General features: G+C 38.7%; 1 protein-coding gene across 1 annotated transcript; it reads right to left on the reverse strand.

Moving 5' to 3' along the window:
* Positions 1 to 4123: 4123 nt before the first annotated feature.
* LOC128353137 (F-box only protein 15-like) lies at positions 4124 to 11538 on the reverse strand. The gene is made up of 10 exons (XM_053313820.1): positions 11362 to 11538; positions 11177 to 11260; positions 9422 to 9552; positions 8601 to 8837; positions 7839 to 8039; positions 7630 to 7753; positions 6820 to 6902; positions 6065 to 6210; positions 5525 to 5649; positions 4124 to 4390 (listed from the first exon to the last, which is right to left on the reverse strand). The coding sequence occupies exons 1-10, from the start codon at positions 11536 to 11538 to the stop codon at positions 4124 to 4126; spliced, it is 1575 nt and encodes a 524-aa protein (XP_053169795.1).
* Between the last annotated feature and the right edge of the window lie 3052 nt (positions 11539 to 14590).

The following is a 14590-nucleotide window of genomic DNA, read 5'->3' on the forward strand; positions in this document are numbered from 1 at the left end:
AGTGACACACGAACTGTATAAGTTATGACATGAGTTACAGTATTCTACTAATAGTAATGTGTTAACAAATAATAATGTTAGAGACTGATTTGTCTTTCTTTATGGTTCACCACCATCATCAAAAAACAAAGCAGGATGTCAACTCACCTAAACCTAGAGAAGATCATTAAACTTTTTACAGTCTCTTTGTCTTCTCTCTATCTCAACTAACACACACTTTATTTTTCCAGAGGGAAATTTGCCTTTGACACACAGTGCTGCTGGATCTGGACCCCTGGACCTAACCATGACGATTTTGGAGACAATCACAGGGAATGATTTGGGACAGCTTTTACAAAACTCCCAACCAGGACCAAAAGGTAAGTTAGAGGGAGAAATCTGAAAACAGTGACACATGAAGTTCATAAATTATTACATCAGCTATGAGTTAGAGTATTCTATGAATGTGTTAACGAAACAATGTTAGAGACTGATCTGTCTTTCTTTATGGTACGCTTTCAAAAGAAAGTAGTAGGATAAAGAATATTTCTTTAATGATTCAAAGCTAAAGTGAATTTGGTTGACTGGCTCACAGCATGATAAAACACTGCTCACTTCAACCAGTTATGCGTTACATCTCTCTTCCCTAACTCTAACCCTTACTGGAAAGGAAGATAATTCAAGTCTGGCAACAACCGCCTGTTGCTTTTTTGAGCTTAGTTTCAGTTGTTCAGTCAGTATTTGACCAATCAATACTTCATGTTACTCTTTGTCTAACCCTGGGAAACCCTACCAGGATCTATTGACCCCACTAACAGGACCCCTATGTATACAGGGACATCAAACTGCCACCACAATGAAGGTGCAATTCTCTTTGGAAATTCTTCTATGATTTGCAGGATCACTCTGTCAGCTTGCCATATAAATCTGACCCATCTGACAACTAGGCACTGGTCATGTGACAGCTTTTTAAATCAAGTCTATAAGAAACCCAAATCCAATGACACCATTTAATCTGGATTACTACTCCTGTGAAACTTCAGAGTCCACAGATAAAGATCTCTGTAAGACCCCTCCAAGAAAGATGGGTAGTTCAAACCGCTGTCTGGCACATATTAGATAAACATATTGATGTTGACATCATATATCACATATGGACATATGTGTTTTTATCCACATTGTGTGCCACATTATTCCTGTGTCCTGTGTATGTCCTGTGTCAACTGTTACAAGAGTTAGGACTAGAACCATAAAGTAAACTTTTAAGTGGCTTTTTAGGAAACAGAAATCAGAATTGTAAACATGCAACACATTGCATATGCTAACACATAATAAGCTGTTGTGCAAAACTGACCATGTGTACTCTATTTTGTTTTAGACCTCAAGACACAAAAGATACCAAAACTAAAGTGGGTCCAGCAGTTTGCAGTGGAGGTGACTCTGGAGCACAACACAGCACATCCTAATCTAATCCTGTCTGATGATGGGAAACAAGTACATCATAGAGACGTGAGGAAGGAGCTACCAAACAACCCTGAGAGGTTTTACAGTTGTGTTAATGTCTTAGGGAAGCCAAGTCTCTCCACTGGAAGATTTTACTATGAGGTTGAGGTTAAAGAGAAGACTGACTGGATTTTAGGAGTGGCCAGAGAGTCAGTCAACAGGAAACAAAGTATTACAACTAGCCCAGAGAATGGCTACTGGACTATAACGCTGAGGAATGAAGATGAGTATGTTGCAAATGATGATCATCCAGTCAGGCTCTCTCTGAATCAGCCTCCTCAGAAGGTGGGAGTGTTTGTAGATTATGAGGAGGGTCTGGTTTGCTTTTATGACGTAGATGCTGCAGATCTTCTCTATGCCTTTACTGACTGTTCCTTCACTGAGAAACTCTACCCGTTCTTTAGCCCCTGTACTAATAAGTGTGGTACAAACTCTGCACCTCTGGTTGTCTCTCCTGTTAATCATATATTCAATCTCAAGACACATGATGTTGGATCAGCCAGAACAGATACAGAACAGATAGAATATATAAGAGAGAAAGCTGAACTAGAGAACATCCAGAAGTTTGCAGTAGAGGTGACTCTTGATCCTGATACAGCACATCCTGCTCTCATCCTGTCTGATGATAGAAAACAAGTACGTTGCAGTGATGTACGTAAGGAACTCCCAGACAGCCCGAAGAGATTCACTAAATGTGTTAATGTCTTAGGAGAGCAGGGTTTCTCCTCAGGCAGCTTTTACTTCGAGGTTCAGGTTAAAGGGAAGACTGAATGGGATTTAGGAGTGGCCAAAGAGTCAATCAAGAGGACACGTAAAAGTATTACAACAAGCCCAGAGTATGGCTACTGGACTATGACGTTGAGGGATGTAGATGAGTACTTTGCTAATGACTATAATCATCCAGTCAGTCTCTCTCTGAATCAGCCTCTTCAGAAGGTGGGGGTGTTTGTGAATTATGAGGAGGGTCTGGTTTGCTTTTATGACGTAGATACTGCAGATCTTCTCTATGCCTTGACTGACTGTTCCTTCACTGAGAAACTCTACCCGTTCTTCAGTCCCTCTACTAATGACGGTGGTACAAACTCAACCCCTCTGATCATCTCTACTGTCAATCACCAACTGAACCTCCAGACACAGAAAGAACAATATGAAAGAAAGAAGGCTGAACTGAAAAGTATACAGCAGTTTGCAGTGGAGGTAACTCTTGATCCTGATACAGCACATCACAATCTAATCCTGTCTGATGATGGGAAACAAGTACACCATGGAGATGTGAGAAAGAAATTACCAGACAACCCTAAGAGATTCAACAGTTGTGTTAATGTTTTAGGAAAGCAGAGTTTTTCTTCAGGAAAATTTTACTTTGAGGTTCAGGTCAAAGGGAAGACTGCCTGGACTTTAGGAGTCGCCAAAAAGACAGTCAACAGGAAGGGAAAAATCAGGTTGGACCCTGAGGATGGTTTCTGGACAATACGGTTGAGGGATGGAGACAAGTATGTGGCTAAAGATAAACCTTCAGTCAGTCTCTCACTGAAGACACCCCCTCAGAAGGTAGGGGTGTTTGTCAATTATGAGGAGGGTCTGGTTTACTTTTATGACGTAGATGCTGCAGATCGTCTCTACGCCTTTACTGACTGTTCCTTCACCAAGAAGCTTGTTCCATACTTAAGTCCCTGCACTAATGACGATGGTAGAAATTCCACCCCCTTGATCATCTCCCCTGTCAATCCCACAGATTAATCATACTTCATTTTTACCAAACGATGCTACAAACATACATGCAGATTGTTGAAATTAAAGGGGGTCGGTGGAGTATAACGAATAATGTTGATAAGAAAGACTGAATTTAAACGCATCAGAAAGTGTCTGTTCAACAGGAGAAGCAGTTTTTCACACCAACACAGCCTTAAGGAGTAAAACCAGGCAGTGGAAGAGAAAATGTCTTGAGTGTATCATGGGTGGTGTGTAAGTTCTTTAAAATTGAATTTGTGGTAATGAATATCATTGACTGTATTTCAGATTCTGATTAATTATTTGATTGCTTCACTTATCTTTCATTTTTGATGCATTTCATTACTACTGATGACTGCAGTACATCACTTTCCTCACTCTGACTCATTAACAGAACCACCAACAAATCAAAAGTAGAAGCTGTAACAATCACATTTATTGAAAATGATCTTTCTTTTCTTTCATTTACTGAGCATGTAAATAAAAGATGTTTGAAGCATTTTATGAATTATATTACATTCTTGATTGAAATTAATCAAATACTCAGTAAATACTGAAATAAAATGATTATTGAATATTTACACATTACATTTTGTACCATCTACACTTCTATGCAAGTGTAAAGAAACAAAAACAGACATCTACTGTCAGTATTATAAACAAAATAAAAGGAATTTCAGAAGCTACCTCCAAAATGAAATTTATGTTTATATTGTTCTTCTGAAAACAGCTCAAAGTCCTCAGACTAACACGTAAAGCTTCAACAGATTTTCTTCTTATATTCTTACAGAATATGATTTGCTTTGTATAACAAAATATTTTAAGAATAAACTACAAAGTAGGACACTGGAAATAAACTGGAAAACTGCATCAAAACTGTGAAAATCATGAACTAAATCTGTGGTCCACTTCAGTACTCAGTGCTAAAATGCTGGTTGACTTTGAAAACAGAAACGTAGACCGTGAGACTGATGAGGAAGAACTGCTTCTGCTCCTTCAGCCACACCAGCTTCATCTTCACCTGACCGTCAGGGTTATTGTACTCCATCAGAAAGTGCTCGCCGCTGTAGTCAAAGGACAGCGCGTTCTTCGACATTGTGATAGAAATGGGTGCGCTGACACACCAGAAAGGTTTCTGGAACTCGTCCAGCAGAGTCAGCGTCATGATGCAGCAGTTCTGCACAGCACAAGAAAGAACCATCAGAGCTGAAAATAAACGGATGTGACCCTTCTTGACAAAAAACTAAACTCATTGTGCAGAGTCAGTCAAAACAGACGTTGACAGTCGCAATGCATGCAGATTGGCTGGCTGAACTGTTATCACATGCTTAGTATACTGTTACATCATGTGATTGGTTGTGGTGTGTACACTTCCTTATTTCCACAGAGTTACACTAATTTTAATGTTTTCTTATTAGTATGAGTGCAGGTAAGCGGTCGGTATAGAGAACCCCACTAATGCATGTGTGGAGAATGTGAAGTTGTAATATTCAAAAGACAAAGAGGAAAAGTAAAATAAGAGTAGCAAAAATACTTATTTAAAGATCACGTATCATGCACAAATCCAGGTCTATGTTTACATTCTAGGGTTTCTTTTTGGTTAGAAACTCTTAGCTCCCGTCTCTTTAAGGCCCCCTCCCAATGACCCCTTTGTTCTGATTGGTGAGCTTCAGAAAGCTTTCTCTGGGTCTGGAGGCTACATAAACAAATTATAGTAGCAGGATTTCACTTATTTTCCCATTCACACACATCCATACATGTTGGAGCCCTAACCAGATCTGAAATGAGTAACAACAGCTACAGAGTGGATGACCGTGGTGACTTCTAATTCGTCAGGTTGTTCATACTTGCCTACAGGGTCAAAAGTCAGGTTGAAGCCCTGATTTTTGACTTGCAGGGAGGATTTTTAAATTTTAACTTCAAGTACAGGAGTTTTGACATTTACCATCTGATACAAACAACATAAAATTTCAAAACATTCTTCATAAGTATTGGTTTATATTTTTAACCTGAAATGCCAGATGGTTTGTTACACATAACCATCGGAGAAGCCATCCTTGGATATTATTTGGAAAAGGGACTGAACCATCTATCATCGTTTTACCTTGCGAGGCAGCTGGATTTGCGATACCACAAGTGAGTTCTCATAGGATGCTGATTGGTCATGATCTTGCACATTCAGGTGTCTCACATGGTAAATTTATTGTGGAAGTATTGGACAACATTACTAAATCTTACCAGTATTACTTGGATTGGTCCAGTACAGTGTGTGTTAATTAAGAGGATGGGGTGTGAAGTGTCCTGAGTGTACCTCCACTGATCCCTCCATCTCTTCGCTCTTCCAGGGCAGCTTGATGTTTCCAGAGAGCGACCTGTGCTGGGATAGGTTGGCCCTGTTGATGGCCTTCAGCTCCACCAGTCCTTTCTGAATCTGAACTGATTGCAGCAGTACAACAGACTTTAGGGTTTTACACAGTAACAAAGAGATTTCCTTCTGTCAGGAATTGTAATCAAATACTACTCAAAACCTACTGATTGATTGGGATTACCTGTTAATCAGATTAGATAGTCATAGGATTGTCTGCTATTCAGATCTAATCAAATTATACATCAACATTTGATTACTGTAATCAGATTAAATCTATAATATTATCCATTCATCAAATTAGATATATTAATCAGATTACCAGTTGATCAATGCATGTAAAAAGGAGTCAGTTAACAGATCGATCAGGGTAGGTAAAACCATCTATTTTAAGATTAGATAAGGCAATCAGATTAATAGTTGTTCACTTCAGATAAAGTAAGTAATCAGATTATTTGTTAATCAGGTTAGATGCATTTCCTGTACCTGTGCGACAGAGGAGCTGCCGGAAGTGACCCGACATGATTTGAGTGTCGGTGTTGTGCAGGACAAAGTGTAAAGTGTAGCCGTGAAGCCCAAACTCAGGGTCTGAGTTGTCAACAGGTGGTCCGTCCACCGGCTCAGAGAATGGGCTGCATGAAAGCAAAATCAGGATGAAAAACACAGCAAAGAAGAATACTTCATAAGAGGAACTCAAGCTTATGAAAAAGGTCACTGAACTTCTCCTAAATTCAGAAAGAGTTGATGACTGTGTTATTAATTTGATGAATTAGCTCTTTTAAAAATCAAAGCTTCCTATTAAAAAGGAAACTCTTTAAAATTGAAATTTCAGCAATTTTACTGTCAGGGTTTCCCATGGCATATTAAGAAGGATTCATGTCCTGAAAAAAGACCACATCCACAACTGTTTATTAAGTTCCATTAAAGCTTCATCATGCTTCAGGGAAGATTAAATAAAAATATAACTAAACACGAAATATAATAATGAACACCTAAAACATTTGCTCAACTTTTTAAACAGAAATTAAATGCATTTTAAAGATACTTAAGACAATTAATATTATTTTTATGTTTTGATCTGGATTGATTGGCTGCAGTAATGTGTTAAAATCAGCAGGGGGAGCCCTCTACCTAATTGAACCATAAGACTGAACTTTCCATAACCTTTGGTTCTGATGATGTGTTTTGTTATTTTCTGAACATAAACTGCAGTGTTAAACAGTTAAAGCAGCAGAACCCACCAGACTGGAGATCCCAGCAGACTCTTTTCCACCAGCCTGTGGAAATGCAGACTGACCATGATGAAGGCAACACGGTTCTGACCCTGCACACAAAAAAACGTAAAAACACATTTAACTGTACTTTTGATTATTTTCACATGAATATAAATAGATGCATATGGTCAGAGATTACTGAGAGTCATCATTTATATTAGTGTACTGTGTGTTTCCTACTATGATGAGCCAAAATATGTGCTGTGAAAAAGGCCTATTATAGTTTCATGTCTGTGCCTGAGTCACTTTTACGATAGACTTGGGGGGGGGGGGGTTCTTTAGTTCACTATGACAATAAACTGAATTATTTTTCTGAGTTGTAGACTGTTGATTAGGACTCAATAAGACATTTGAAGATGTCACCTGGGGCTTTGGGAAACAGTAATCAACACTTTTCATTTTATAAGACCAAACAACTACTTGTATCATTGAGAAAAATAATTCAATAATTGTTAGTTGGGAAATGGACTGAGGATTCACTAATGAGAAGCAGAGCGAGTGTCTGGTCATTTCTTAAGTTTTAAAATTCATCATTGATGAACAGAATACACTTGTCCTTCTTCACATTATTATTTTTCCAACTCACCAAAGCATTGTGGCCTTTTCCTACATATGTTAAGCCAGGAAGGTTACGTTTTCTTTAAATAATGATATGCTGATATCGCACAAACTTGCAATCCTGAACTTTTCAAAGATATGTCAGGCTGAATTGAAAACATGCCAACTATTTCTTTTTGATGGAATAGCGCATCCATGAAAGAAAAGTGCCATATTTACCCTCCAGATGCCAATGATGAAGCCTGGTGAAAAAATTATCAGTTTCATCAGTCTGTCTTTTCCTATGAAGCGACCAATATGGGTCTTCATGTCCAGCTTCAAAATCAGGGAGCGCCATCCAGGCCTGCCAGAGGAGAAAGGACAGCAATGGAGTGGTGGTGCATGAATTTAAAAGGAGGTGCAGAAGAGGAAGAGAAGGTGTCTCTTACTTCCTGACTTTGGGGCTCTTCAGTGCATCCTTCCTGACTCCGTGCAGCTGGATGTTGCTGATGTTTTGGTAAGACGGGAAGCATCCTCCACTCCAGCGGACGATCACAGAGGACTCAAAGAAGTATGCTCGGCTTTGCTCCAGCCTGCTCTCCTTCCCAGAACGATCACACACTGTCAGCTCCCAGTTCACACTCAGGTTCCTGGGAAGGACTCAACATAAGTTTTATTCAAGGCTCACAATCCATCACAGGGAAAACTAGCTTTTGTCAGGGGGGCAAATATTTTTGTTAGAGGGCCAGATTTAATAGTACCACCGGCTGCTACTTGCCTACCACTGGTTTACAGTCAATAAATGTCTTTTCAATAACTGTGAGATGTTATTTGCAACAGAACTAATAAGCTTGGTAACACACTGTTAATGCTAGTTAAGTGACAGTAATATCTCCAGTTTTGGAAACTCTCTTTGTGTAACTGCTCACTGGAAAAATGTGATAAAAGGTGGCAAAAGGTTAAAAAACCACTGCTGGCAAAAAAAACTAAAGCCATGATAACCATCCACACAGTTGACTAAATATGATTATGATGACCTATTCTACTACCAAAAGTTTAAAGTCTCTATATGAAATAAAACCCATGGCTGCTGCCTGGAAAATGAATCTAAAATTTGATGTTTTGTTGTGAAAACTGGAGTAGAAGACACTTTAAAAAGGAAGGAACAATCCCTTCTGTTTAAAATGTTAAAAATCAAATTGTCATTGTACCTGAGGATCCACTCGGTCTGCCTGGGCAGCCCCGTGTACGGGCTGACTTCTCTCAGCTCTCTCCTCCATTTGTTCAGCTCTTGTCCAGCCACAGATCTGAAGTACATCTTCTTCCAGTGACCTGCTGACCAATCCTCTATCTCCACTGGTTCCTCCTTCAGTGCAGCATCATCCACCGACTTCGGCTTCCATGTTTGACCCCCAAATTCTGACAGGTAAATCTTATGCCACATGACACTGCAGTGAAAGAAAGTCACAGCTGAACAGAGAAGTAGGGGAATCTATTATGTAACAAGTCCTAATTTTCATCTAGATTGTTCAACAAAAGACCATTCCTAAGCTATTCTACATTATCTCCGGAGTTAAATGTAATTCTCTGACTCTGACTGATATATTATTATATATGACATCATTCGATTATTAATAGTGAAGCATCAGTGTTAGAGCAGCATGTTACTGTTGTAGCTGCTGGAAGTGGAGCTAGTTTACACTACTTTAAATACAGTTAGACAAAAAATCGGCATAAAAAAGCTGTCAGGTCCCTTTTTTCATCTGCTATATCAAAATCATACAGACCTTCCTCAAAAACAAACCGTGGATTTTATGTCCCGTTACACCCCTACTTAACCAGCAAAGCTAATTTGCTCTTAGATTTTCTACACCTATCTATACATTTAACTAGTTAATAAAGTAACACCTAATGATCTGAACTAGCTATAGTGTTGTCTACAAGATTCAGCATTGAATATTTCAGGAATCTCCTGGACAGTTAAGACTTCCTTATGAAAAAAAAAAGAAGTGGGGAACTGTGTGACACTTACTCATCATTGGCAAGCTGATGGAAGAGCTTGCTGACATGGCTGACGCAGAATAGCGAGGAGGCATCCAGGTACGACAGGATCTGAATGAGAATCTCAGACGGCAGCCTGACAAAAAGGTAATTAGATGTTACCTTGAGTTACTGATGTCTGTGGTTTTTATCCACCAATCTTAGTGCAGTTCCTCTATATGACCACTAAGAGGCACCATGATGTAGTGCCCAGAATGAGAGAGCCTTTCTGCACAATTGGCTGCATCCCTGTATAGAAGCCACCTATACAAGAAGTTACACTCAAAGCAGGATATGCGACACAGTATCGACCTTTCAAATCTTAAGTTTTGTGGAAAGATGTTCTAATGCCTGACTTCATGGTGGTGGCTGTGGCTCAGGAGGTAGAGCGAGTCATCCACTAATCAGAAGATCGGCAATTTGATTCCTTGCTCTTCCAGACCGCATGTTGAAGATAGTGACACCCAAATTTATCCCGATGGCGATGTGACTTGTGTATTATGGCTTTGAGTTGTCGGAAGACTAGAGAAGCCCAATGCAAGTGCAATCCATTTACCATTGGATTTAATCACGCCGAAATGTACATGACCACCCCAACCAAGGCCTCAATATGTCACATTCATATCAGGTAATATCGCACTGCTTTTGGATACAGGGTTTGCTTCTCAATCTGCTACAGAAAAAAACAGAGCTGGAGACTCTGTTTAAAAGTTATCAGTTTTTAAAATTGTATAGACTTTACTGAACAGAATAACAATAATGAAACAAAAAAAACACCTAACATTATGTGATTGAAGACTCAAATGTGAATCATGTGGTCTTACAAAACAGAACATTTTATATTTGAGGTTTGGGGCTGTCAAGTGGATACACATTTTCACCATTTCCTGATGTTTTATTGGGCAAATGGTTAATGTGAAAATAACCAGCAGATTAACTGATAATAAAAAGCAATAGTTAGTTGTAGGCCACTTCTGTCTAACTGTTTTAACAAGGTCTGGGATATAATTCAGCCTTACAAATGAATACCAACAGTTGCCCAGAAGATGGCGCCATTTTGATTGTATCAAATGCTTTGAAACCATTTTCAATACAAATGCCTCATATTGATTCAGTGCTTCAGAAAGCTTAATTTCTTCCATCGCTGTATTACTATTAAGACATATACATTTATATTAAGCAGAACTGGGATGTAAAGGATAATATAACACTCAATAGATTGTTGTTTGTTACTGTCATTTGTTAACAGTGTTTGCTTTAAAAATTACTTACAAAAATAATAAAATATCAAATCTGGTGCCAGTTTTATCAGTATAGTTATATCAACAAATTACTAAACTGATTAATACTGCTCATATATCAACTTCCTGCAACAATAAGTAAATAGGTCAGTTACTCAATCTTTATAAGATTAACCCATTTTAAATCAGTTTAATCCTTGTTTTGGTCAATTATCAAGTTAAAAGGTTGCATGTTGTTCTTGTATTATTATGACAGGTTTAATGATTACACTAATTACCAGGGTAGGCTATATGAACAATAATGTTATGCAACACATTTTTTGTTCCTGGGTTGTCAGTGATATTTCCCTAATTGCTTAAGAAAACGGCTATTATTGCCTTCAAACTAAAGTGATAGGTCAGTGATACTTAAAAATGTCCCTATTTCCAATGGTAGAATGAGCAGGTCTTTTTAGATTAACACTTTAAAACGCTTAAAAACAGTTGTGACTGCTAGGTTAACTTACCTTTCCACTAAGTTTTCCTTTGGTAGCGGTGATTTCACTTTGGTAGCATTTTGTTTGGGTTCTTCTGTTTTTGCTTCTCTGGAACTGGGATGCAAAAGTTTTAAAAAATTAGAAAGTATTTGTGAAGTTAAATTTTTTATTAAAAGTGTAAATGGCAGAAGTCACCTGTGATCGATGCAATTGACCTGCCTCGGTGCTGCCTTTGACCATTTCTTCTTCCTCCTCCCGCCCGTCAATCCTCCACCTGGACGCGGTTTTCCTCTACCACGAACCGGCTGTCGTCTACCTGGAGCAGGTTGACGGGGTAGCAAATCCAAACCCGCCTGGAAGCTGCGGAAAAACTCGCCTCGACCTGCCGCCATCGCAGTTTCTTGAAAATACCGCCACTCTCCACTTCCTGTCCACTTTTTTGTGATGTTACTAAAGCTGACCACCAGGTGGCAGCCGAGGGATATTTCTGTGTTTGCTTAACTTTATCAACAATAAAATTAAGGACATTACCGTTAAACTCATTCATATGTCTATCTTTGTAAACATCTTAAAAAGAGATTTGTATTTTTCTTATGGATGTCCAGGAACTATTATTTTGGCATTGCCCACTTGTGAAGATATTGGCAAAACCTTTGTGATTTTATTGTTCAAAGTTTAAATTTATTCCTGGGAGCCAATAAAGTGAATGAAGATTGGGTGTGATGTGTTCATACTTTCGCACTCTCATCAGGATCCTTGCAGCGCTGTTCTGAACATATAGTCAATGAAGACTCTTGCGAGGGACCCAAATGAGAAGTGCATTGCAGTAGTCCAGTCTGGAAGAGACAGAGGCGTGGACCAGCTTTTCAGCATCAGATGAGGTGAGTGTGGGACAGAGTTTGGCAATATGTCTGAGATGGTGAAAGGAGATCATGTAGATGTGTTTAATATGGGCTTCAAAGGTGAGTTGAGGGAGAAATCTTACACCAAGGTTGGTGACTGATGAGAAGAGGGGAGTGTCCTGACCAGAGAAAGTAATGCTGGTAATGGAGGGTGACTGGATCTGGTGTGTGGTGCTAACGAAAATTGCTTCAGTTTTGGAGCTGTTCAACTGGAAAATATCATCAAGCTTAATTAATTACAATTTATGGCAAAGCTGTTGTATTAGCTTGCATTTGATTGCACAGGTGTTCCTAATAAAGTGAGTGTAGGTAAGAAAGGGAATCTCAAACACTTTCTTGTGTACCTCTCAACTTCAGGAATTTGTTGTATCACAGCACTATTTCCTCCCAAAAAGTGCAGTGTGTCCAAACTTTTTCATCCATCAAAATGAATACAGCTCTGGTAACGTTGAACATCCACCCTGTTCCAAAAACAGAGACTCTTGATTGAAAAGCTTTTGACGCAGCAGATCAGTGCGTCAGACTGAGTTTTGGGTTGATTTACAGCTCATTCAATCACGGGTCTGCTCCAAGAAGCAAATTTACAGCAGCAGTTATTTGTAGCTGCAGAGCCCAACAATCCACCACCCCAACCTAAACCACATGGATGGTCTGTTTCAGCACTATTTTGCAGGTTTGCAACATATTTAACTTGCTTTACTAACTTCTATTCAGATTATGTCCCTTTTCTCTGAGCTTTATTCACTTTTCAACTCCAGACAGACACTTTGGCTTCTGGACATGTGCACACAAGTCCCTTTTTTTAATGCATCCATACTTATCTGGTAGTAAAATCTTGTAATGCTGAAGTGAATTTATGTTGATTCTACTATTTGGATGCATTTTATAACATTATAGTCGTAGGAAATACACTGAAATTATCATTGTGGCAAGTCTATCTTCTAAAAACAATGTGACATGATGGTGATTCTACAACACAGCTGTATGTTTACGAGGTTGTTCTGCAAGTGTGTGTTACGTAAGCTTGCTCCGCTCTGTAATTTAACTAAAAGCTGTGAAACTTGAGACCACACACACACATGAATGAACAAACATGAAGCGCAACACAGAGAACCTACAGCTCTCAGCTTCGTCTGTGATGTAAACATGCTGTTGGTCTCCAAGCAGCATGATAAACAATTACACACTCTGTAATTGATAATGTCCTCATTTGGGTAACACAGGACCAGGCAGAGGATACCACTCTGCTCCGCTGCACCCTGAGCATCACTGGCAGATTTACAACGCAGGAAAAAAGGTCGCCCTCCATAGTTTAAATGGGATAAATCATCCTCTGAACCTCCTTTTGGTGAGTATATTCAACTTAATCAACCCTGACCCATTCATTAGTTACACATGATGAATAGTGTGAAGCCTCTGTATTGTTGCAGTATAATATTCCTTTGAGGCTTATTCCCAACAATGGTTAACTACTAACAGCTTATAGACTACAAGCGCGGTGTTATTCCTGAAGCATTTGTCTTATTCTGCTCTCTGCTGGGTCTCTGAACAAAACCTTTCATAGATTTCATCATATTTTATATAATGTCATTGCAGAATTCTTTATTATCGAGCCTCTAAAGTCCCAAAATGTGCTTTTTAAAATGTTATCTTGTGGACACAGTGTAATTTACTATAAATGTGATGCAGTATTTAACATACATCAGTTTGTGATGCACACTGGCATCATAATGGAGAGAGCTCAGCTAATCAATGTAATACGGTGAAATTCTTGCTGGTCTTGCTCATGAAGAGAATCCATTCAGTAACAATTCAATAACTTTTACAACTGCAGGCTTTAATTATTTTCATTAATGACTTAATAAGTACAACTGCAGACCCGGTGACTTAATTAGAACATGTGAAATACTCTCTCTAACTCTTTATACATGACTTAAAATCATGTATAACTGCAGACCTGCTGACTTATCCTTGAGTATGAAACATGTGGACCTTCATTAATGATTGCTGATCATTTATTATGATGATTTATGAAGGTTCAGGGAGCAACACAAAGCCCCTCTAGTGTAAATGCAGTCTCTACATTTTGCAGGCTTCTCAAAAAAAAAACTCTTTATAATTGCTGTTGTGATAAAACAAGACTATTACAGATGTTTTATTTTACCCTAAAGACACATTCAATGTGCTTATTTTTATTATTTTCATCTTCTAGATTCACACACAAGAAGTTTATGGGTAGTTAATAATTACTTGATAGTTACAGTTACTGATTAGCCATCAGGCCTGCAGTTATTATTATTATTTTAAATCATTAATAAAGGGTCATATGCTTCACACACATAAATGTAATTCATTATCTTGTCTTTAGGAGATCTGTGCATTATAAATGATCCTGTTCCATAAATAAGCACTATAACCTGACTTCTATAAGCCCTTCTCATCTTTTTTAAAAGGATTAACTTAGAAAAGAGGAGTAGGAAGAGGAGGAGTAGGAGGAGGAAGAGGAGGAGCTGTGCATGGAGGAAGAGGAGGCGTCCTGTCC

Source organism: Scomber japonicus, chromosome 23, assembly GCF_027409825.1.
Source record: "Scomber japonicus isolate fScoJap1 chromosome 23, fScoJap1.pri, whole genome shotgun sequence".
Classification (NCBI taxonomy): domain Eukaryota; kingdom Metazoa; phylum Chordata; class Actinopteri; order Scombriformes; family Scombridae; genus Scomber; species Scomber japonicus.